Below are 23470 nucleotides of genomic sequence, written 5' to 3'. Positions count from 1 at the left end.
ATAAATCTTATGTGGGATAGATTTTTATGCACTGAGGTTTCGGGCAATCTGCATTATAAACCCTCATGACCACATAAATCAAATTGTGCGGTCATGCTCCAACAAAGTTGATAATATTTCTGCCAACTTCATCCTATGTGCTACCGTGTATTGTTCTAACTCAGTTGGTCTTTTCTGTTTTTTTTAGATGAAATGGAAGAAATCTGATGTGAAGTTTGAGGACCGATTTGATAAGTACCTTGACCCATCCTTCTTCCAACACAGAGTATGTTGCATTTTAAGAATGACCATTTTCATGACATGCTTTTTGGCCTAGATTTAAGCTGGAATGCACTTGTACCAGTATTAGTACCGCACTATTTCACTCAATGTGTGAACTTGGGCAGTATATACAGTGCATGATTTTCAAACATGAAACATCAGAACCAATTCTAATAGTGCCCTGAGCCAATCCTTGATATCATTATTTAGTAATCCATTGGAGCCCTGGAATAAAAGCAAAGTATGTGGATGCTTGAGATTTGAAATAAAAGCAGTAAGTGCTGGAAAAACTCAGCAGGTCTGGCAGCATTTGATTTGATTTGATGTGATTTGATGTGATTTATTGTCACATGTATTGGTATACAGTGAAAAGTATTATTTCTTACGCACTATACAGACAAAGCATACCATTCATTAGAGAAGAAAAGGAGAGGGTGCAGAATGTAGTCTTGCAGTCATAGCTAGGGTGTAGAGAAAGATCAACTTCATGTGAGGTAGGCCCATTCAAAAGTCAGATGGCAGGAGGGAAGAAGCTGTTCTTGAGTAGGTTGGTACATGTCCTCAGCCTTTTGTTTCCTTTTCCCAATGGAAGAAGGTGGAAGAGAGTATGTTCAGGATGCGTGGGGTCCTTAATTATGCTGGCTGCTTTTCTGAGGCAGTGGGAAGTGTAGACAGTGTCAATAGATGGGAGGCTGGTTTGAGTGATGGGCTTTGCTCTCGACCCTTTGTAGTTTCTTGCGGTCTTGGATAGAGCAGGAGCCACACCAAGCTGTGATATAACCAGAAAAAATACTTCCTATGGTGCATCTGTAAAGGTTGGTGAGAGTCGTAGTGGACACAAATTTCCTTGATCTTCTGAGAAAGTAGAGGCATTGGTGAGCTTTCTTAATTATGGTGTCGGCATGGGGGGACCAGGACAGGCTGTTGGTGATCTAGACACCTAAAAACCTGAAGCTCCCGGCCATTTCTAATTCGTCCCCATTGATATAGACAGGGGCATGTTCTCCTTTATGCCTCCTGAAGTCTATGACTATATCCTTCATTTTGTTGATGTTGAGGGAGACATTATTGCTGTCACACCAGTTCACCAGATTCTCTATCTCATTCCTGTACTCTCTCGTTATTGTTTGAGATCCGACCCACTATGGTGGCCTCATCAGCAAACTTGAAAATCGAGTTGGAGGGAAATTTGGCTGCACAGTCATAGGTGTGTAAGGAATATAGTAAGGGGCTGAGAACACGACCTTGAGGGGCACCGGTGTTGAGGATGATTATGGAAGAAAGAGAAACCAAGTTAATATTTCAAGACCATTTAGTTATATTGGACTCAAAACTTTAACTCTGTCCCTCTCTCCACTGATGCTTCCTTACCTGCTGGCGACACTTTGATTTTAATTCAGTTGGAGCCCTAGTTTGCTCTCTCTGACCCAGAGCCCTCTAACTCCCTATCCCAACTGAAGCACATGGTATCTCTCCAATTATCACTTCAGTTGTGATATCCCAACTTGCTAGAAATTAGGGTTTGAATCTGATGCTGCTGCTTCTGTATGGTTGAGTGCTGTGTTGGGTCACGCTTTTAACCAGTAGAGAGACTAGACTAATGGGCTGGTCTTTAAAGTTTTGCAGTTCAGCTTCGTTAATATCATTTGTAGAGTTTTATAGCCAAATGAGTGCTACTACAAGTGTAGTGTTGGAAATACAACATTCAGTTTGATAACTCATCTATTCTTCAAGATAGTGCCATGGGATCTTTTATGTCCAACTGAGAACGCAGCTTAATGTCTCATCTGAAAGGTGGCATTTTGGTGGCACAGTGGTTAGCACTGCTGCCTCTCAGCACCAAGGACCCGGATTAAATTCCTGCCTTTGGGTGACTGCCTGTGTGGAGTTTGCACGGTGTCTGTGTGGGTTTCCTCCCACAGTCCAAAGATGTGCAGCTCGGGGGATTGGTCATGTTAAATACGCAGGGTTATGGGGATAGGGCAAGGGGGGGGGGCTCTTTTGAAGAGTCAGTGCAGACTTGATGGGCCGAATGTCCACCTCCTCCACTGCAGGGATTCAATAGATCTCTGACAATGCAGCCTCCCTTCGTTGTAGTGGAGCATCAGTCTAGATTTTTATGCTGTTGTCTCAGGCAACCCTCTGACCTGAGATGAGAATGTTATCAACTGGGCCACATCTGATGTTGTTTAGAGAGAGTGGATTAAGTGAAGGATAATTGAGGGTTCACAGAATTTAGTCTATGGATACAGTATGATGTAGAATAAATATTATATACACCTTGGAACATATGTTCGCTCTTCTCCTGTGGGTATTCTCATAGTTAAAGTGTAATTTAAGTATTGTAAAATCATCAGTCCGAAGTCCTGATAACACATTGGGACCCACCTTTTCTAAATAATGGCCAGGAGATTAAAACAGTGCCTGACTGGAAAATCTTTCATTGCAAGATAAAGTTGATACAGTAATTTTCAGTTGACTAACGTTCATGCTGGACAATAAATGGTATTGTTCTAGATTAATGAATCTTGCTTTTCCAATTTGTTAGTTGTCCAATATAGCTACAGCTTATCAAAGTTAAAGTTTAGTTAGTCGCAAGGAGGTGTACATTCACACTGCGATGAAGGTACTGCGAAAATCCCATAGCTGCCACACTCTGGCGCCTGTTTGGGTACACTGAGGGAGAATTTAGCATGGCCAATGCACCTAACCTGCACATCTTTGGATTGTGGGAGGAAACCAGAGCACCTGGAGGAAACTCACGCAGACACAGGGAGAACCTGCAGATTCTACACAGACAGTGACCCAAGCCGGGAATCGAACCCAGGTCCCTGGCACTGAGAGGCAGCAGCGCTAACCACTGCGTCACCGTGTCATAGTCATGCCAGTAGTTCATGTTAATGCAAATAAAGTAAATGAGAGTTTTTTAAAGTTAGGGGTAGTTCTCGTATAAAAAATGCTGTTATCATTTTTCTTAGTCTTCTAATGTATTTTTTCCCCCAATATTGTCCACTCTCCTCCTAAAGGTGTTGTCTTCTAGTCAGGTATGACTGTATGGGGACTAGTTGCCCTCCTGTACGTCACCTCTTGAGTCCAGTGAGTGGGTAATGGCATGTTCTTTAATCATAATGGGTATCATTGCTGACCCTGCCCTGCCCTGCCCTTGCCCAATGTGCATAAACCAGTTTCCCAGCGGAAGACACTGAAAATAATTTCCTTCCTCACCTTAATAGATGCTACGGACAGTTATACCTTATTGAATATTGATTTGTCTCGGAATTGTAAGATATAACTTTGCATGCCAATTCTGTAAAGTGAAATTAATGTGCAAATTCTTAAGATGCAACTTTTTTTGTGCTGACAGATTCACTGGTTTTCTATCTTCAACTCCTTCATGATGGTGATTTTCCTGGTTGGATTGGTTTCCATGATTTTAATGCGTACGTTACGAAAGGATTATGCTAGGTATAGTAAGGAAGAAGAAATGGATGACATGGTAAGGAGATGTCCTTTGATAATGGCCATTTTGGCAGTTAATGCCCCAAGAGAGGATGATTGGCCTCTCTTGGGACAAACGTAAGGCCTGTGGGAAGTCTGAAGTAGACCTGCCTTGCTTTGGCCCGGTAGCTTTAAGTAATGCACAGTCAGTGAACCGGCACAAGCTGCTGCACGGCCTCTGCATATATTGTTTCATGGGTTCTGAAATTTGGCATAATTGTGTCACTGGCAATTGGTTTGAGGTGATCTTAACCACTTAATTTGCAACATTACACTTATTGGCTGAGCAGATTTGGCAAACCGGTTGCTTTTTGAACTGACTGACATTTCTCATTTTTACGGCAACCTGGCAGTAAATTGAGGAATTTTCTTTTAAAAAGCAAGGTGGGGCAGAGTGTCCATTGTTAAAATTAACTGCAATTTCGACAGAGATTTTACACACTCCCAAAGTTCATAAGACAAACAAAAAGCTGGTTACTGATGCAGTTTATAGAGAAACAAGTTGCCTGAAGTCCATTACCTTTCGTTTTCTTTTAAGAAAACATTTTGTTGAGTATATATTTGATGTAATAACTTTTTTTAATGCTTAATAGTTTAAAACTAGACTTCTGATGTCATGATCTTTCACTTAATGAAAGTCGCCAATAGGACTATGGGTTTGCCATACCTCAGGCAAGGGGCAAGGCTGATAAGGCCGAGCCTTCATGGATAACCTCAGCCGATACAGGAATTGAACCTGTCTGTTGATGTGGCTCTGCATCGCAAACCAGCCACCCAGCCAACTGAGCTAAACCGGCCCCCATTTCAACTGGAGAATGATACACAGGAGACATTGGGAAAATTCCAGGATTAATTGACTAGGGTTTCAGTAGCATTGATATGTCACAATATTTTCTCATTAAGGTCAATGAAAAGCAAAATCAGAAATTACTGGAAAATCTCAGCAGTTCTGACAGCATCTGTGGAGAGAGAAAAGAGCTAATGTTTCAAGTCTGGATGATTCTTCGCCAGAACTGGAAGTAGGATGAGATTCATACTGTTGCAGGGGGCAGTGGGTGGTGGGGGATGTTGGAGCTGTAGGGCCAGCGATAGCTGGAGGCTAGGGAGAGATTGACAAAGATGTTATGCACAAAAGGACAAAGGGAACGTAAATAGTGATAATCATGACTAAGAAGGGTGTTGATAGCGGAACATTCAGAGATCAGAATGTGTTAATGGCAGAACAAAGGTGAGCAGTGTGTCAAATGTGGAACAGGATGGCCCTGGTGGGGTGCGGGGAGGGAGACGGTGGCGAGGAGCAACAAAAGATTGAAAGTGAGAAAAAACTGGATGGAAAAATGAATCAATGGAAGAAATGAAAATAAATTGATAGAAATAAAAATAGGGTGGAGGAGAGAGTGCACAGTCTGAAGCTGTTGAACTCAATGTTAAGTCTGGAAGGCTGTTGCGTGCCTAATCGGAAGAGGAGGTGCCCACTCCCTGTGTTCCTTAATTTCCTCTGACACCAAAAAACTTGTCTACTCCAGCCTTGAATATATTCAGTGATGGGGCATCCAAAACCCTCTGGGGAAGAGTATTCCAAAGATTCATAATCCTTTGGAGTGAAAAAATGTCTTTATAACTCAGTCCTAAATGATCAGACCCTTATCCTGAGTCTGTGCCCCGTGTTTTAGATTTCCCAACCAACAGGAAGCAACCTCTCAGCCTCCATCCTATCAAACCCTTTCAGAATTTTGTTGGTTTTAATGGGATCACCTCTCATTCTTCTAAACTCCAACGAATATCAACCTAATTTACTCAGCCAGTCATCACAGGGCAACCTCATCCCAGGGACCAATTTAGTGAGTCTTGGTATCCTTAAATGTGGAGGTCAAAACTGTGCGCCGTATTTCCGATGTCTTGCCAAAATCCTACGCAACTGGAGCAAAAAATCTTTATTCACGTACTCCAATCACCTTAAAATAAAGGCAACTTTGTCATTTGCCTTCCTAATTGCTTGCTGCACCTGCATGCTAACTTCCTGTGTTCCTTTTCCAAGCATACCCAAGTCTCATTGAACATCAACAATTGCAGGTTTCACTCCTTTTTTAAAAAAAATTGCTTTTCTATCTGTGACCACACTTAAGTTATCCTGCGTCAGTCACCGTATTGCCCACTCACTAACCTGCCCCTATCCCTCTGCAGCCTCTGTGTCCTCCCCACGGCTTACCTTTCCACCGAGCTTAGTACGATCAGCAAACTTGTTCTAATCATACTATGTTTTTCTAAGTGCACTGTCAAGACTAGCATTTTCCCAATGATTGATGTCAGGCTAACTGGTCTGTACTGGTCTGAGGAGCAATAGCCTAGTGGGATTATCGCTGGACTATTAATCCAGAAACTCAGCGAATGTTCTGGGGACCTGGGTTCGAATCCCGCCACGGCAGATGGTGGAATTTGAATTCAATAAAGAATATCTGGAATTAAGAATCTACTGATGACCATGAAACCATTGTCAATTTTCGGAAAAACCCATCTGGTTCACTAATGTCCTTTAGGGAAGGAAATCTGCTGTCCTTAGCTGGCCTGGTCTACATGTGACTCCAGACCCATAGCAATGTGGTTGACTCTCAACTGCCTTCCAAGGGCAACTAGGGATGGGCAATAAATGCTGGCCAACCAGTGACACCCATGTCCCACGAACAAATTAAAAAAAAATTTGTTTCATCTCTCCCTACTTTCTTGAAAAGCATTGTAACATTTGCCAATTTCTAATCCAATGGAACCATTCCCAAGTCTAAGGAATTTTGGAATAATCATAGCTAGCACCTCCACTATCTCTACAGCTATCTCTTTTGGAACCCAAGACCATCAGGCCTCAGGGATTTGTCAGATTCACATCCCTTGAATTTCTCCCATACTTTATTTCTGTTGATATTTTAATTTCCTCACTTTTTATCCCTTAGGTTAACATCTGTCTCTGGTTCAAAATGTGTCTTCTACTGTGAATATGTGTACACAATATTTGTTCAATGCCTCTGCCATTCTCTTCTTTCCCATGATTTCCCCTGTTTCTTTCTAAGGAATCAGCTTGAGTTATTCTCTCCCTTTTTACATTGTGCTCCAAGTTCTTACAATATTTGCTTATTTCCAAATCTTGATTACCTTGTCATCTGCATGAGTTTCCTCCGGGTGCTCCAGTTTCCTCCCACAATCCAAAGATGTGTGGGTTAGGTTGATTGGCCATGTTAAATTGCCCCTTAGTGCCAGGGGGTTAGTAGAGTAAATAAGTAGGGTTATGGGGATAAGGTCGGGGTGGGATTGGGGTTGGTGCAGACTTGATGGGCCGAATGGCCGCTTTCTGCACTGTAGAGATTCTATGATTTTATGATAAGACATAGGAGCAGAATTAGGCCACTCGGCCCATCGGGTTTGCTCTGCCATTCAATCATGGCTGATGTTTTTCTCATCCCCATTCTCCTGCCTTTTCCCCATAACTCCTGATCCCCTAATTAATCAAGAACCTATCTACCTCTGTCTTAAAGACACTCAATGACCTGGTCTCCACAGCCTTCTGCAGCAAAGAGTTCCACAGATTCACCACTCTCTGGCTGAAAAAATTCCTCCTCATCTCTGTTTTAAAGGATTGTCCCTTTAGCCTGAGGTTGTGCCCTCTGGTTCTAGTTTTTCCTACTAGTGGAAACATCCTCTCCACGTCCACTCTATCCAGGCCTCGCAGCATCCTGTAAATTTCAATACGATCCCCCCCCTCATCCTTCTAAACTCCAACGCGTACAGACCCAAACTCTTCAACCGTTTCTCATACAACAAGTCCTCCCTTCCATCCTGACCTGACCCCAGTTAGCTCAGAGCATGTTCATGGCCCAAGTTATATGATTGGCCAAGACACTGGTCTCCCTCAGCCTGGTACAAGCAGGATAGTTTGCACTTCAACAAGGCTGAGACAAATATCCTTGTGGAGGGAGAGATCTGCCAGTGCTGCTGGACAGGATTGAAAGTATTTGGCAGGGGGATAGGAGCCTGAGGTGAATTCGGATGGAACAAAATCAAAAATTAAAATGGGAGGCAGAAAATTAATGACTGAGTCTGGAAACCAGAGGAAACAAAAGATCGAAAACAGGGAGTCTGGCTGTGCTCAAAGGTAATATACTTCAGTGCAAGGAGTAAAGCAGATAATTTGAGGGCAAAGATAGAAACATGGCAGTTTGATGAGATAGCCAATAAAGAATATTCTTCATATTTATGATTTAGCTAGGTTTAACATGATTACAGAAAAGAACAAAGCTAAAACAGGAATTAAAGTTCTAAATTGAGGCAAGGCCTATTTTACAAGCAGATTTAGCCAAAGTGGATTGGAAACAGGGAAGGTAAATCAGTGTCCGAGCACTGCGAGGCATTAAAAGGGGAGATTCAAGGGGTTAGAGTAAATGTGTTCCCACAAAGAAATAGGTGGGACGGGCAAATCTAGAGCCCCTGGATGTCGAAGAGTTTGCAGGGTAAGATGAGGCAGGAAAAGAAAGCTTATGTCAGACACTCAAAACTCAATACTCCGGAAAGCCAAGAGTATAGAAAGAGAGGGAAAGCAAAGAGAGGGCATGATTGAATATTGGCAAGCAAAGTCCAGGAGAACCTAAAGACCTGTAATTAGTGTAAGAGGATAACCAAGGAAAGAGTAGGCCGCATAAAAGACCAAAAGGATAACCTATGGGTAGAGATGGAAGATGTGAGCATCTTTAGTGCAGATTTAAGGAGGAGTCTGAAATATTGGATATAACCATGAGGAGAGACAAAAGTATTAAGGGGATTAGCATCCTTGAAAGTGGGTAAATCACCAGGGCCAGATGAAATGTACCCCAGGATATCAAAAGAAGCCAAGGAGGAAATAGCAATCGGTCTGACCATCTTATTCCAATCCTCATTGGACGTAGGTGTGTCATGGGATTGGAGGTCTGCTAATGTTGTACCTTTGTTTAAAAATGGTGCACGGGATAGAACAAATAATGATAGGCCAGTCAGTCTGACCTCGGTAATGGGCAGATTATTGCAATCAATTCTGAGACACAGGATAAAATGTCAGTTAGGCATGGATTAATTGAGGACAGTCAGCATGGATATGTTGAGGGAAGATCATGCCTATGATTAACTTGATAGAATTTTTTGAGGAGGTAACAGGAGGATTGATGAGAGTAGCACAGTAGATGTGATCCACATGGATTTTTAGCAAGGTTTTTGACAAGATCCCGCATAGCAGGCTGTTTCAGAAATCAAAGCCCATGGGATCCAGGGGCTGAATACAAACTTGGCTCAAGTCCCCAGGACTGATGGGAGCTATTCCAGAATACTGAGGTTGTTGGGGCCTTGTACAATATCTTTGTATTCTCTTTAGTCACAGGAGAGGTCCCAAAGGACTGTAAAATAGACAATATTATTCATTTGTTTAAGAAGGGCAACCTGGATAATCTGGGAAATGACAGACCAGTGGTAGGGAAATTATTGAAGATATTCTTAGGGACAGGATTTATTCACATTTGGAAAAATATGGGCTTACTAGCAATCGACAGCATGGCTTTGTGCGGGGAGATTGTATTACACAAACTTGATAGAGTTTTTTGAGGAAGTGACAAAGATGATTGAGGGCAGGGCGGAGGATGTTTTGTCTACATGGACTTTTGCAAAGCCTTTTGACAAGTACCCTCGTGTCAGGCTGATATAGGAGGTAAAGTCACACGGGATCCGCAGTGAGCTAAGATGAATACAGAACCATCTTAGTCATAGAAGACAGTAGCAGTGGAAGGGTGTTTTTCTGACTGGAGATCTGTGACCAGTGGTGTTCTGCAGGGATCAGTGCTGGGAGCCCTATTGTTTGTAATATATATAAATGATTTGGAGGAAAATGTAGGTGGTATGATTAGTAAGTTTGCAGATGACACAAAGATTGGGGGAGCTGCGGATAGCGAGGAGGATTGCCAGAGGATACTGCAGAGTATAGATAGGCTGGAAATTTGGCGGAAAATGGCAGATGGACAAATGCACGGTGATGCATTTTGGAAGCTTGATGCAGGAACAAAGTATACAGCAAACGGCAGACCCCTTAGAAGCATTAACATACAAAGGGATCTAGGCTTACAAGTCCATGGTTCCCTGAAAGTGGCAATATAAGTGGATAAGATGGTCAAAAAGGCATTTGGCATGTTTGCGAACATCGGTCAGGGCATTTAGTATAAAAATTGGCAAGTCATGTTAAAGCTACATAGAACTTCAGTTAGGCCACATTTGGAATATTGCGTACAGTTATGGTTGCCACACTATCAGAAGGATGTGGAGGCTTTGGAGAGAGTACAGAAAAGGTTTACCAGGACGCTGCCTGGTTTGGAGGGTATTAGCTATCAGGAGAGATTGGACAAACTTGGCTTCTTTTCACTTGATCATCGGAGGCTGAGGGTGACCTGATAAAAATTTACAAAATTGTGAGAGGCATTGATGGAGTGGATAGTCAGGACTTTTTTCCCGGTGTAGAAATGTCAGTCACTTGGGGAAGTAGGTTTAAGGTTAAAGGGGGAAAGTTTGAAGGAGATGTGAGGGGCAGATTTTTTACACAGGATGTTAAGTGTCTGAAATGTGGTGTCAGAGGAGGTGGTAGAAGCAGATGCAATAGCAACGTTTGAAGCATCTTGACAGATACATGAATAGGCAGGGAATAGAGGGGTACAGACTACATCGAGGCAAAATGTCCTTCGTTTAGAAAGGCATCATGTGTTGGCACAGGTTTGGAGGGCCAAAGAGCCTGTTTCTGTGCTGTACTGTTCTTTGTCCTTTAACCACACAACCTTTTGCATATTGGATAGTAACAGATAGGGGAAGTCAAAATGTCCCACAAGAGGGAGCTGTGGGGCATTTACATTCATATTCATCTGCCATTTATAACTTTGCTGCTTTAGGAACCTTGCCGCAATTCACTGACAATGGATCAACAGATTCTTGTACACTATAGAACCATAGAACATTACAGCACAGAAACAGGCCTTTTGGCCCTTCTTGGCTGTGCTGAACTATTTTTCTGCCGAGTCCCACTGACCTACACCTGGACCATATCCCTCCACACCCCTCTCATCCATGTACCTGTCCAAGTTTTTCTTAAATGTTATAAGTGAGCCTGCATTCACCACTTCATCTGGCAGCTCATTCCACACTCCCACCACTCTGTGTGAAGAAGTCCCCCGCCCTAATATTCCCTTTAAACTTTTCACCCTTAACCCATGTCCTCTAGTTTTTTTCTCCCCTAGCCTCAGTGGAAAAAGCCTGCTTGCATTCACTCTATCTATACCCATCATAATTTTATACACCTCTATCAAATCTCCCCTCATTCTTCTACGCTCCAGGGAATAACATCCTAACCTATTCAACCTTTCTCTGTAACTCAGTTTCTCAAGTCCCGGCAACATCCTTGTAAACCTTCTCTGCACTCTTTCAACCTTATTAATATCCTTCCTATAATTAGGTGACCAAAACTGCACACAATACTCTAAATACGGCCTCACCAATGTCTTATCCAACCTCACCATAACATTCCAACTCTTATACTCAATACTTTGATTTATAAAGGCCAGTGTACTAAAAGCACTCTTTACACCAGCACGGACACACTGGGTCAAATGGCCTTCTGTGCTGTTCTGGTTCTATGATTGATTGGGTGGGTATGCCAGCATCGTGGGCATGTTGCTGTGTTAGAATAATGATCAAAGGCACAAGTTCAAATACCATCACAACAGCAGGGAAATTTAAGCTTAGTTAATTACACACATCCCGAATTAAAAGCTAATATTGATGAAGGTCTGAAATTCCTGGATTTTTGTAGAACCTAACTGATTCATAATGTTCTTTAGAGAAGGAAATCTGTGGTCTTACCTGGTCTGACCTATCTTTTAATCCAGGCCCACATCAATGTGATGCCTCATAAATGCTTTCTGGAATATTCTAGCAAACTTCCTAGTTACACGAACCCACTGCATGGAAGCCAAATAAGAATAATATTGCAAGGACCATCTGGCATTAATTTAGGCACACCTAAGACAGACAACCCTGAAAAGCTGTCTTCATTGACATCTTGAGGACTTGGGCCAAAATTGGGAGAATTATCCCAGAGGCTAGTTGACCAACAATCTGATGTGTCATACTCACAGAATCATATCTCTCAGCCAATGTCCTTCCCTCCATTAAAAGGTCATATGTGGAACTTCTTGCTGATAGATTGCTACAGTGGTCAGTACCATTTACAAATTGGATAACTAAACTGTCTGTGCCTGCACACCATAAGACCGAGATAACATTCAGGTTTGGGCTGATAGTTGGCAAGTTGTATTCATTCCACACCAGTGCCAGGCAATGATCATCTCCAATAAGAGAATCTCTAGGCACCTGCCCTTGACTTTCAGTGATATTGTTGAATGTTCCCCTATCAACATCCTGTACTCGCCGTTCACCAGAAACCTAACTGGGTTAGCAGGTGTACATTGCGTTCTTCTGTTTGAAGCCTGACTGGTGTGTGAGTCATCTCAGCCCACTGTGCTCTGAGAGAGAGGCGCATACGCGCACTCTCAGTAAGCTTTGCGTACTTGAGTGGGAGGCAGCCAGGGTGGGATTGAAATTTGGTGATTTGGAGCAGTGAGGTAATTAGAATGGTAAATCTAATTTTCCTGCTTTTTTTCTCAGTTATAAATTTAGTGGTCTAGTTAGTTGGTAAAAAGGAACTGCCCCCACCGAAATAGCTGAGAGGCAGTTATCTGTCAATCACCTGAAGCTTGATTAGAGGCAAAAGGTGTTAATTGTATTCTGTCAGAGTGAGGCAGCCAGAGTGGGATTGAAACTTGATCACTCGGTGCAGAATGGGAGAAGGTGCTTTTTCCCTTTTTGTTTTGTTTTCTTTTTGCTTGGTAACTGTTAACCTGCAGGCAGAGATCCAGAGAGTATCCTGGGAAGGTAGGTGATATAAAGACCTACCTCGGGTATCTGCAGCGATAAGTGAAAGTAAGAGTTCAATAAATTTTCTTAAATAATTTAATTGGTGATAGAAATGTCAGTCAGTGGGGTTAATTGCTGCACTTGAGATGTGCTAGGGTCCAGGATGTCTCAGAACGGGCAAAAAGCATTCTGAAGGGAGAGGGTGAACAGCCAACGGTCATGGTACATATTGGTACTAACGACATAGGTAGGAAGAGTGATGAGGTCCTGCAGCAGCAGTTTAGGGAGTTAGGTAGAAAGTTAAAAAGCAGGACCTCTAGGGTTGTAATCTCAGGATTACTCCCTGTGCCATGTGCCAGTGAGGCTAGAAATAGGAAGATAGTGCAGCTCAACATGTGCCTAAACAGCTGGTGTAGGAGGGAGGGTTTCAGATATCTGGACCATTGGGATCTCTCCCAGGTCAGGTGGGACCTGTACAAGAAGGATGGGTTGCATCTAAACCGGAGGGGCATAAATATTCTGGCCAGGAGGTTTGCTTGTGTCACACGGGAGGATTTAAATTGGTTTGGCAGGGGTTGGGAACCAAAGCAAAGGTGCATTAACTGAAGGGGAACTACATAGTAGGACCAGTAAGACTTGGAGGAAGAGCAGGCAGGGTGTGGTTTCAATGCAAGAAGTGTAACAGGTAAGGCAGATGAACTTAGAGCTTGAATTAGTACTTGGATCTTTCCATGAAAGATCTAGGAATCTATGGAACTATGATGTTGTTGCCATTGCAGAGACTCGGTTAAAGAAAGGACAGGTTTGGCAGCTTTAACATTCTAGGATACCGATGTTTCAAGCGGGATAGAGGGGGATGTAAAAGGGATGGGGGAGTTGGTTAAGGAGAATATACAGTTGTACTGCGGGAGGGCACCTCGGAGGGTTCATACAGGAGGCAATATGGGTAGACAAAGGGTAAACTGCTTTGACAAAGGACTCAAAAGGTCAGCTCTTTTCTCTCCTTACAGATGTTGCCAGACTTGCTGAGATTTTCCAGCATTTTCTCTTTTGGTTTCCGATTCCAGCATCTGCAGCAATTTGCTTTTATTAATATTGGTAGAGTTCAGGAATAGGAAGGGTGTAGTCAATGTTGGAGTTTACTGTAGGCCTCCCAACAGCCAGCGGCAGTGAGACTAGAAACAGCTATGTAGGCAGATTTTGGCATGGTGTAAAAGTAACAGGGTTGATGTGGTGGGTGATTTTAACTTCCCCTATATTGACTGGGACTCACTTAGTGCTCGGGGCATGGATGAGGCAGAGTTTGTAAGGAGTATCCAGGAGGGCTACTTGAAACAACATGTAGATAATCCAACTCGGGAAGGGACCATACTGGACCTGGTACTGGGGAATGAGCCAGGCCAGGTCGACATTTTAGTAGGGGAGCAGTTCAGGAACAGTGACCACAATTCAGTAAGCTTTAAGGTACTGATGGATAAAGGTAAGTGTAGTCCTCAGGTGAAAGTGCTAAACTGGGGGAAGGCTAATTACAACAATATTAGGCAGGAACTGAAGAATGGTGATTGGGGGCAGATGTTTGAGGGCAAATCAACATCTGGCACGTGGGAGGCTTTCAAGTGTAAGTTGACAGGAATTCAGGACTAATAAGGTCTAATACAGATGGAGAAATATACAGTAAATGGCCAAATCCTTAAGAATATTACTAGGCAGAGGGATCTGGGTGTACAGGTGCACAGGTCACTGAAAGTGGCAATGCAGGTGGAGAAGGTAGTCAAGAAGGCATACGGCATGCTTGCCTTCATCGGCCGGGGCATTGAGTTTAAAAATTAGCAAGTCATGTTGCAGCTCTATAGAATCTTAATTAGGCCGCACTTGGAATATAGTGTTCAATTCTGTTCGCCACACTACCAGAAGATGCAGAAGCTTTGGAGAGGGTACAAAAAAATTTTACCAGGATGTTGCCTCGCATGAGGGCATTAGCTATGAGACAAGGTTGGAGAAACTTGGTTTGTTCTCACTGGAGCGACGGAGGTTGAGGAGCGACCTGATAGAAGTCTACAAGATTATGAGGGGCATGGACAGAGTGGATAGTCAGAAGCTTTTTCCCAGGGTGGAAGAGTCAATTACACGGGTATAGGTTTAAGGTGCGAGGGGCAAGGTTTAAAGGAGATGTACGAGGCAAGTTTTTTTACACAGATTGGTTGGTGCCTGGAACTCGCTGCCGGGGGAGGTAGTGAAAACGGATACGATAGTGACTTTTAAGGGGCGTCTTGACAAATACATGAATAGGTTGGGAATAGAGGGATATGGACCCTGGAAGGGTAGAGGAATTTAGTGCAGACGGGCAGTATGGTCGGTGCGGGCTTGGAGGACTGAAGGGCCTATTCCTGTGTTGTAATTTTCTTTGTCCTTTATTTGTGATCATTGTCTCGATGTTTGTGGTGCCTGCTTGTGGTGATACTGCAACTGTCGTCCTTAATATGCAAGATCTTCTGTAGGCAGCATCGATGGTGTCACTGCAGTGCTTTGAGTGTAAATCTCACCTCTTGCGCCTCAGTAAATAGGTCAACAATTCTCTGGAGATCTGTTTCCAGCACAGCTCTTACTACAGTGTCAGCATATTGGAGCTCAGTGATTGAGGGTCGAGGTGGTCTTAGTTTATGATTGGAATCGTCTGAGTTTACCGTCCATTCAAATAATACGCTGCACTGCAGAAATGAGGTTGTCTTTCTCCATCTTTGGATCTAAAAGAAGCTGATCCCTGAGTACTTGGACCATAAATGGTCTTTGTGGCAGTGAAGAAACCATGGATCTGATTCATTCATGTCAGCCAGATGTTGAATTCCCTTTACCCTGTCTGCCCATCACCTGTTCTTCATGTCATGGGTGCAGCTTTGCATATCTGCCTTCACTTATTGCTCAGCCAGTTTCTTTGCTTTGAGTTTGGATCATTCACCTGGGTGCAGAAAGTCTTGTGCTTGCGATCAATCAGTTCATTGACACCCTGATCATTTTCATCGAACCAATCCTGATATTTCTTGACAGAAAATCCAAGTGTTTCTTTGTAGGCATTGATGATACTGGCCTTCAGGACACCGCAAGCACTGTGGACACTCTTCTGTTCTCGATTGAGGTTTGGAAGTTTTTCCCTCTGGCATTGTTGGAACCCGTCTCTGTTGACTGGATCGTTCAGAACTTCACTGTTGTTGTTTTGTGGACGTCTCTTCTGTTGCGCCTGTCAATTGGGAACCAGTACAATGGGCTGAATTGAATAAGTCAGTGATTGGTCCATCGACCCCTGATATTTCCTGGAAATGCGAACATCTTTGAGACGTGAGCAAAGTGGATCCTAAAAAGGGTTGTTCAGTCACAGTTACATCTGCCAAACGGCATCCCTACCTTATCTGAGTGCTAGGCAACCATCTTATAAAGGCCACCACTGTGCCAGATCATGACTAGAATCTTCCAGGCAACACAATCCTGCTCCAGTCACCATTTGCTGATCGCTGAAGGATTTGGGAGATGTGCTTGGAAAAAAAAGGATGCCTGTGCTTGGGGGAAACCGTTCCCACATCAACTTCTACACCTGTCTTGACAGAATGAAACCTTGATCCAATGACAAGAAAACCAAGCCGATTGGAGGTTTTGTCCTGCTGCAGACTTTGTCTGTCAGAATAGTCGTTAAGATATTCTGGGTGACGAATTGTCCTTCGTCTGTCCTGCCATTGTGGACTTGTTTTCCAAAGCCCTGACTAATGAGTGTTTCTAGGGGGTCTGAACTGGTCTTCACGGTCACAGAAGCAGTTCAAGACATAAGGAGTCCTACCATACTTCATCCCGTTTTGACCAACCCTTACTCATTTCCCAGGTTTAGCAGCGAGGACAAGGGAGTGAAAGTTCAAACCCACATTGTGTATATGTGTATAAGTCATTGAAGGAGACAGGATAGACTGAGAGCAGTTAATAAATCAAGTACCCTGGACTTTATTAATTGGTTTATAGAGTAAAGAGCAAAAGCTTTTATTGAACTGGATATCTGAAGCACAAAGGAACTTGGGAGTCCTGGTTCAGGACTCTCGAGGTTAACATGCTGGTTCAGTTAAGAAGGCAAATTCAATGTTAGCGTTCATTTCTAGAGGGCTAGAATACAAGAGGAGGGATGTACTGCTGAGGCTGTATAAGGCTCTGGTCAGACCCCATTTGGAATATTGTGAGCAGTTTTGGGTCCCACACCTAAGGAAGGATGTGCTGGCCTTGGAAAGGATCCAGAGAAGGTTCACAAGAATGATCCCTGGAATGAAGAACTTGTCCTATGAGGAGCGGTTGAGGAATCTGGGTCTATACTCAATGGAGTTTGGAAGGATGAGGGGGGCATCTAAATGAAACTTACAGAATACTGAGAGGCCCAGATAGAGTGGACATGGAGAGGATGTTTCCAATAGTGGGAGAGACTAGAACTCGAAGGCACAACCTCAGAGTGAAGGGACGCTCCTTTGAAACTGAGATGAGGAGAAATTTCTTCAGCCAGAGGGTGGTGATTCCGTGGAATTCATTGCCACAGAGAGCTGTGGAGGCCAGGTCATTGAGCGCCTTGAAGATAGAGAAAAATAGGTTCTTGGTCAATGAGGGGATCAAGGGTTACGGGGAGAAGGCAGGAGAATGGGGATGAGAATCATATCAGCCATGATTGAATGGTGGAGGAGACTGGATGGGCCGAATGGCCTAATTCTGCTCCCATGTCTTATGGTCTTATGTTCAGTCTCAGCTGGAGCATTGCATCCAGTTATGGGTTCTGTACTTTAGGAAAGATGTGAAGGCATTGGAGGGAGTGCAGGAAGATTCAGGAGAATGGTTCTAGGGATGAGGAGCTTCAGTTACGAAGATAGACTGGAGAAATTGGGCTTGTTTTCCGAGGTCGAGAGGAGATTTGATGGAGATGTTCAAAATTATGAGGGAGTCTGGACAGAGTAGATAGGGAGGAACTGTTCCCATTGGTGAAAGATGGAAAATGAGAGGACCCAGATTTAAAGTAATTGATAAATGAAGCAAAAGTGACATGAGGAAAAGCTTTTTCACACAATGGGTGGTTGGGGTCTGGAATGCTCTGCGTGAGTTATGGTGGAGGTAGGTACAACTGAAGCATTCAAAAGGGAATTCGATGTACCTGAAAAGGAAGAATGTGCAGGGATGTGGGGGAAGGGCACGAAGTGAATTGTTCACTTGGGGAGCTAGTGCAGACATAATGGACAGAATGGCCTCCTGCGTTGTAACAATCCTGTGATTTGCAGAATCGCAGCATTTGAGCTATTGTAATTTTTTACTTTTTGAATTGGAATTCTTAAAGATCAAATCCTATGCACCTGCAGCAGTATGTACATTTAATCTGCATCAAACAAGAGTTTTTATGATTTGCATCAAAGGTCACTTAAGCCCTTCCTCACTCCTGGAGGAGCAGGCACAGAACAGTAGTCCACCATCTAAGACCACCTGCTCCTTCGAGGCATAGCATTGAGCCAAAGCATCAGAATGAACTATGAATTTGCTGGAAATCTGACCTAGGAAGTAACCAAACATTAATCTTGGTGAGTTTGTGGTGAAAGGCCTGGTCCATGAGCTTTCTGGAACTGACATCAGGTTGTCTGTGCCAGCCCAGTATGTGCAAGATTCCCGCAGATCAAGGGCTGATTGTAGCTGGTACATCTGAACCTTCATTGATGCTTCATAATTTACTCCTTCAGTTGTGGTGCCATCTGCTTTCAGTACTTCAGTACAATGTCTACTTTCAGTACTTCAAATAAATAAAATATTTGATTGCAGGTCCTAAAATGTCACAAACAGGCCTCTAGAAATAACATTTGGACTTTACTGTTTGTAATGTAACATACTTGGACTTTTGCCCAGCTTATAGAGCTTTCGTTTGACATCAGTTTACAGAATGTGTTAGCTGTTTCCTAACTGGATTGAAGGCGCATGAGTCTAACCCATAGTGAAATTATGTTTCAACAGGACAGAGACCTGGGAGATGAGTATGGGTGGAAACAAGTTCATGGTGATGTATTCAGACCGTCCAGTCACCCACTAATATTTTCGTCACTGATAGGATCTGGTTGCCAGATATTCTTCGTATCCTTCATTGTCATTGTTGTGGCAATGGTAGAAGACTTATACACAGAGTAAGTACATGTATATGTATCTCCATGTTGTAGTCTTTTATTGGTTAAATACTAGTTTGTGCTTCTGCAAAAGATTATGAAAAATGTGCAGTTCCAATTGAGGGGGGGGGGGAATATAGTCTTTGAGAGTGCTTTAATAGCTTTCTTGTGGCGTACTGTGTGATTGTCTCATAAGGCATTTAACCACACAGGCAAGGTACCAGGATTGAGCCAAAAGAGAAAATATTGGAAAATCTCAGCAGGTCTGGCAGCATCTGTAAGGAGAGAAAAGAGCTGATGTTTCGAGTCCAGATGACCCTTTGTCAAAGCTTTGGACTCGAAACATCAGCTCTTTTCTCTCCCTCCAGGTGCTACCAGCCTGGTGAGTCTTTCCAGCATTTTCTCTTTTGGTTTCAGATTCCAGCATCCGCAGTAATTTGCTTTTATCCAGGATTGAGCCATAAGTTTAGACAGAGCTTGTCGATCTCTGCCTGGGCAGCACTAGGGAATGTGGCAGATTGTTTCCGGAGCTGCTGGTTCAGAAGCTATTTGGAACTAGAGTGGGGAAAGTGAGCCTTTGCTCTCGGTGCCCCCTCACCCGCCCCCTCATCTATCTGCTGGAGAGTACAGCAGACCGAGCAGAAATGGACAGAGCGCCAGCTGTGATGCTCCCTCTGACTGAGCAATGGGCAGGTAAAAAAGTTGGAACCTGTCGAAATATCCAAGCAAAAGTCAGTTTGTAGGGAAGAAGGAATACAGTGGTGGTTAGGCTCTATGTTGTGTCTATGTGACCTGACTTCTGCCACACCTTGCTGAACTCTGTGAGGTTACTTTCACACTATTTCACAGAAGCAGATTTTTACAGTTACCCCTCTAAGCAACACCTGCTGATTCATTTTCACTGAGTACAGACAGAACTATGACACTTCACCCAGTTGTCTTCGGATTAAAGAGATTCATGTCTCTCACTTTGTAAATGGCAAGTAGCATTCCTGCCACACAACCTCTTATAACAAGAGAGAATCCAGCCATCTCTTGACATTTAGCAGCATTACCTTCACCAAATCCACCACCGTTAACATCCTGGAGGTTACCATTAACCAAAAACTGATCCTCGCCAGCCATGTAACTACAAAACAGGTAAAAAGTTAGGAATTTCGGCAAGTAACTCACCACCTGACTCCCCAAAGCCTGTCCACAAGACACAAATCAGGAGAGTGATGGAATACTCTCCACCTGGCTGGATAAGTACAACTCCAACAATACTCAAATCCGAGACACCCTCCTCGATAAAGCAGCCTGCTTGAACAGTACCTCATTCACTACCTTAAACATTCACTTTCTCTGTCAGCAGTACAGAGTGGCAGTAATGTGTGCCATCTACGAAACGCTCCTTAGACAGCATCTTCCAAACTAGCTACCTCTGCCACCTAGAGGTAGTTTAATATCCTTTGTATAATAGGGTGACCAGAACAGTACACGGTGTTCCAAGTGTGGCCTTACCAATGTCTTGTACAACTTCAACAAGATAGTAAATGATCTGATAAAAGGTAAATCCAGATTACACCTTTGCGGTAAACCTTGGCAGCAGGATGGGGAACACAGATTCAAATTGTTGAAAGACGGATTTAGGACTGATGTGAGAGAGCCTGGTCCTTCACATCCTGCCTCCTGCCCCACCCCCTCCTTTTCTATGCCCCAGGGGCATGAAGACTGAGTTGTGTCTGCAATGCTGTCCTGGTACAAATCTGCTTTTTTTTCTCCCGAGTTTCTCAGGAACTGTAAAGGGATTGTTTGAGAAATTGCTTCTTCTATCCTCCAACAGAGGGCAGCATTAGCATATGAGAGCTCCGCTTGAACCTTGGGGTGGGCACGGTGGCACAGTGGTTAGCACTGCTGCCTCACAGCGCCAGGGACCCGGGTTCAATTCCCGGCTTGGGACACTCTGTGTGGAGTTTGCATGTTCTCCCTGTGTCTGCGTGGGTTTCCTTCGGGTGCTCCGGCTCCCACAGTCCAAAGATGTGCAGGTTAATTGCATTAGCCATGCTAAATTCTCCCTCAGTGTACCCGAACAGGTGCCAGAGTGTGGCGACTCGGGGATTTTCACAGTAACTTCATTGCAGTGTAAACCTACTTGTGACTAATAAATAAATTTTAACTTTTGTGCTAAGCACCAGCCTTGAGGCTGTGTCAAATTGTTGAGTAGCTACAATTGTCATTAGTTCTTTTGGCTTTTAGGACACTAAAACATTAACCAGGGTTCCCATTCTTGACCACGATCTACTCTGCTGGAAGGTGTTTGAATTTGTGTGCGTGTGTGTACATGTTTGGTGAGAACTTGATCAGGCTTGGCTCGGTTAGCATCTGTACCAGAAGGAGCTGCCAACACTCCAGTCTAAGGCTTCCAAGTAAAGGATGTGTTCTTGGCGAAATGCTGCCAGCGTCATCAGAGAGATGTACAGAAATGAATGAAAAAAAGACTTCTTCCAAGTTCCAATGACTGAATCAGTTTTCAGACTACCTCTGAGATTGTGTTTAAGACCAGTCGCTTAACATTTAAGATTTGAAGCATTTAAAAAGTTGCATTTTTCCTGTTGTCAAATGTTGCATGCCTTTTCTATCACCAAATAAGGAGCTGCTCTAAATCCACTTTAAAGGTAAACCCCACAGGATATTTATTCTGATAGCCCTTCACTGAGCTGCTGATATTAATGTCCATGGAGTTACCGCCATGCTTAAGTTCAAAGGATTGGAAAGTTTGAACCACTTTTCTAGAATATAGCTTGATGGTTCAGCAGTTTTTTCTGATGTGGTTGAGCTGGTCAAATGCAAGGTGATGCATTTTGGTAGATTGAACCAGGGCAGGACATAATTAATGGTAGGGCGTTGGGGAGAGTTACAGAACAAAGAGATCTAGGGGTACATGTTCATAGCTGGAGTTACAGATGGACAGAGTGGTGAAGGCAGCATTCAGCATGCTTGGTTTCATTGGTCAGAACATTGAATACAGGAGTTGGGACGTCTTGTTGAAGTTATACAGGACATTGGTAAGGCCACACTTGGAGTACTGTGTACAGTTCTGGTCACCCAATTATAGAAAGGATATTATTAAACTAGAAAGAGTGCAGAAAAGATTTACTAGGATGCTATAGAGACTTGTTGGTAAGGAGAGGCTGAATAGACTGGGACTTTTTTCTCTGGAGCGTAGAAGGGTGATCTTATAGAGGTCTATAAAATAATGAGGGGCATAGATCAGCTAGACAGTCAATATCGTTTCCCAAAGGTAGGGGAGTCTAACACCTAGAGGGCATAGGTTTGAGGGGAGAAATACAGAAGGGTCCAGAGGGGCCATTTTTTTCAGAGGGCTGTGAGTGTCTGGAACAAGCTGCCAGAGGTAGTAGTAGAGATGGGTACAATTTTGTCTTTTAAAAAGCATTTAGACAATTACATGGGTAAAATGGGTATAGAGAGATATGGGCCAAATGCGGGCAATTGGGATGAGTTTAGGGGATTTTTTAAAAAGGGCAGCATGGACAAGTTGGGCCGAAGGGCCTCCATGACTCTAAGGCAGGCAGGTCCAAGGTTCAAGCCTCGACTGTGCTAAGCTGTGATGTTGCTGCGAATGGCTTTGGTGCCTCAAATTAACAGATTATCAGTAATTTTCAATTTGATTTCCATCCAGTCATTTATCCTGTAAATTTAAAGGATTGGCTATGATACCGTTGCATGTTGAATAGCATGACTTTTGCTGTTGAGACTAATGTGAAGACTGGCCACTTGGGGGAGGTAGCCTTATACTATCGTTGATCTTCTGTTCTGCTTGTTCCTTGCATTGTACTTGGGGATGTATTGGAAGCAAGAATGTTTATTCATAAGACACATTTCTCATCTTTTGGATGTTCTGAAATATTCAAAGGCAACATTTTAATGTAGGTGGGTGAGGAGGTGCAATTTCACACATCAAGATCCCATAAACAGCAATGAGATAAATGACCAAATAATCAACTTGCAGCAGTTAGTGATTCAGATTCCACTTAATAACAGAATTAATGTCACTTATGTCATTTAGTAAGAGCTGCTTATGTAGTGTCCCTATCCCGGGGGGTTCAAGTCCCTCTTCAGGATTGATGGGTAGGGAAGGAGTGTTCATAAAGTGGCCAAACAGGTTGATTCTCAGCCTTCCAACATGCCTGATGGTAGGCAGTAAGAGCAGGAGAGTTTCCTAGCCAGCCAGCCACACTGCAGAAGGCAATGGCAAACCACTGCAGTACTTTACCAAGTATAATCATGGACCAACCCAGTGAAAGCTCATGGTTGCCAACAACCTTCTGAGGAATGATACCTGAAGGAGGAGTAAGAGATGCATCCTTAGCCAGTGAGTGGTGAATCTGTGGAACTCTTTGCTGCAGAAGGCTGTGGAGGCCAGGTCATTGAGTGTCTTTAAGTCAGAGATAGATAGGTTCTTGATTAATAAGGGGATCAGGGGTTATGGGGAAAAGGCAAGAAAATGGGGATGAGAAAGATATCAGCCATGATTGAATGATGGAGCAGACTCGATGAGCTGAGTGGCCTAATTCTGCTCCTATGTCTTATGGTCTTAT

The 23470-nt window shown here is 43.5% G+C and overlaps 1 protein-coding gene across 1 annotated transcript in view; it reads left to right on the top strand.

Moving 5' to 3' along the window:
• The window catches only part of tm9sf3 (transmembrane 9 superfamily member 3), a 144161-nt gene that overhangs the window by 70303 nt on the left and 50388 nt on the right, over nt 1–23470 (top strand). Inside the window, exons 5-7 of the mRNA XM_078199779.1 lie at nt 188–265; nt 3626–3757; nt 18724–18890. Of these exons, the coding sequence (XP_078055905.1) occupies nt 188–265; nt 3626–3757; nt 18724–18890 (377 nt within the window). The remainder of the gene's footprint in view (nt 1–187; nt 266–3625; nt 3758–18723; nt 18891–23470) is intronic.

This window comes from Mustelus asterias, chromosome 28 (assembly GCF_964213995.1).
Source record: "Mustelus asterias chromosome 28, sMusAst1.hap1.1, whole genome shotgun sequence".
In the NCBI taxonomy this organism is placed as follows: Eukaryota; Metazoa; Chordata; class Chondrichthyes; order Carcharhiniformes; family Triakidae; genus Mustelus; species Mustelus asterias.
This window is presented reverse-complemented; position numbering and strand designations above follow the sequence as displayed.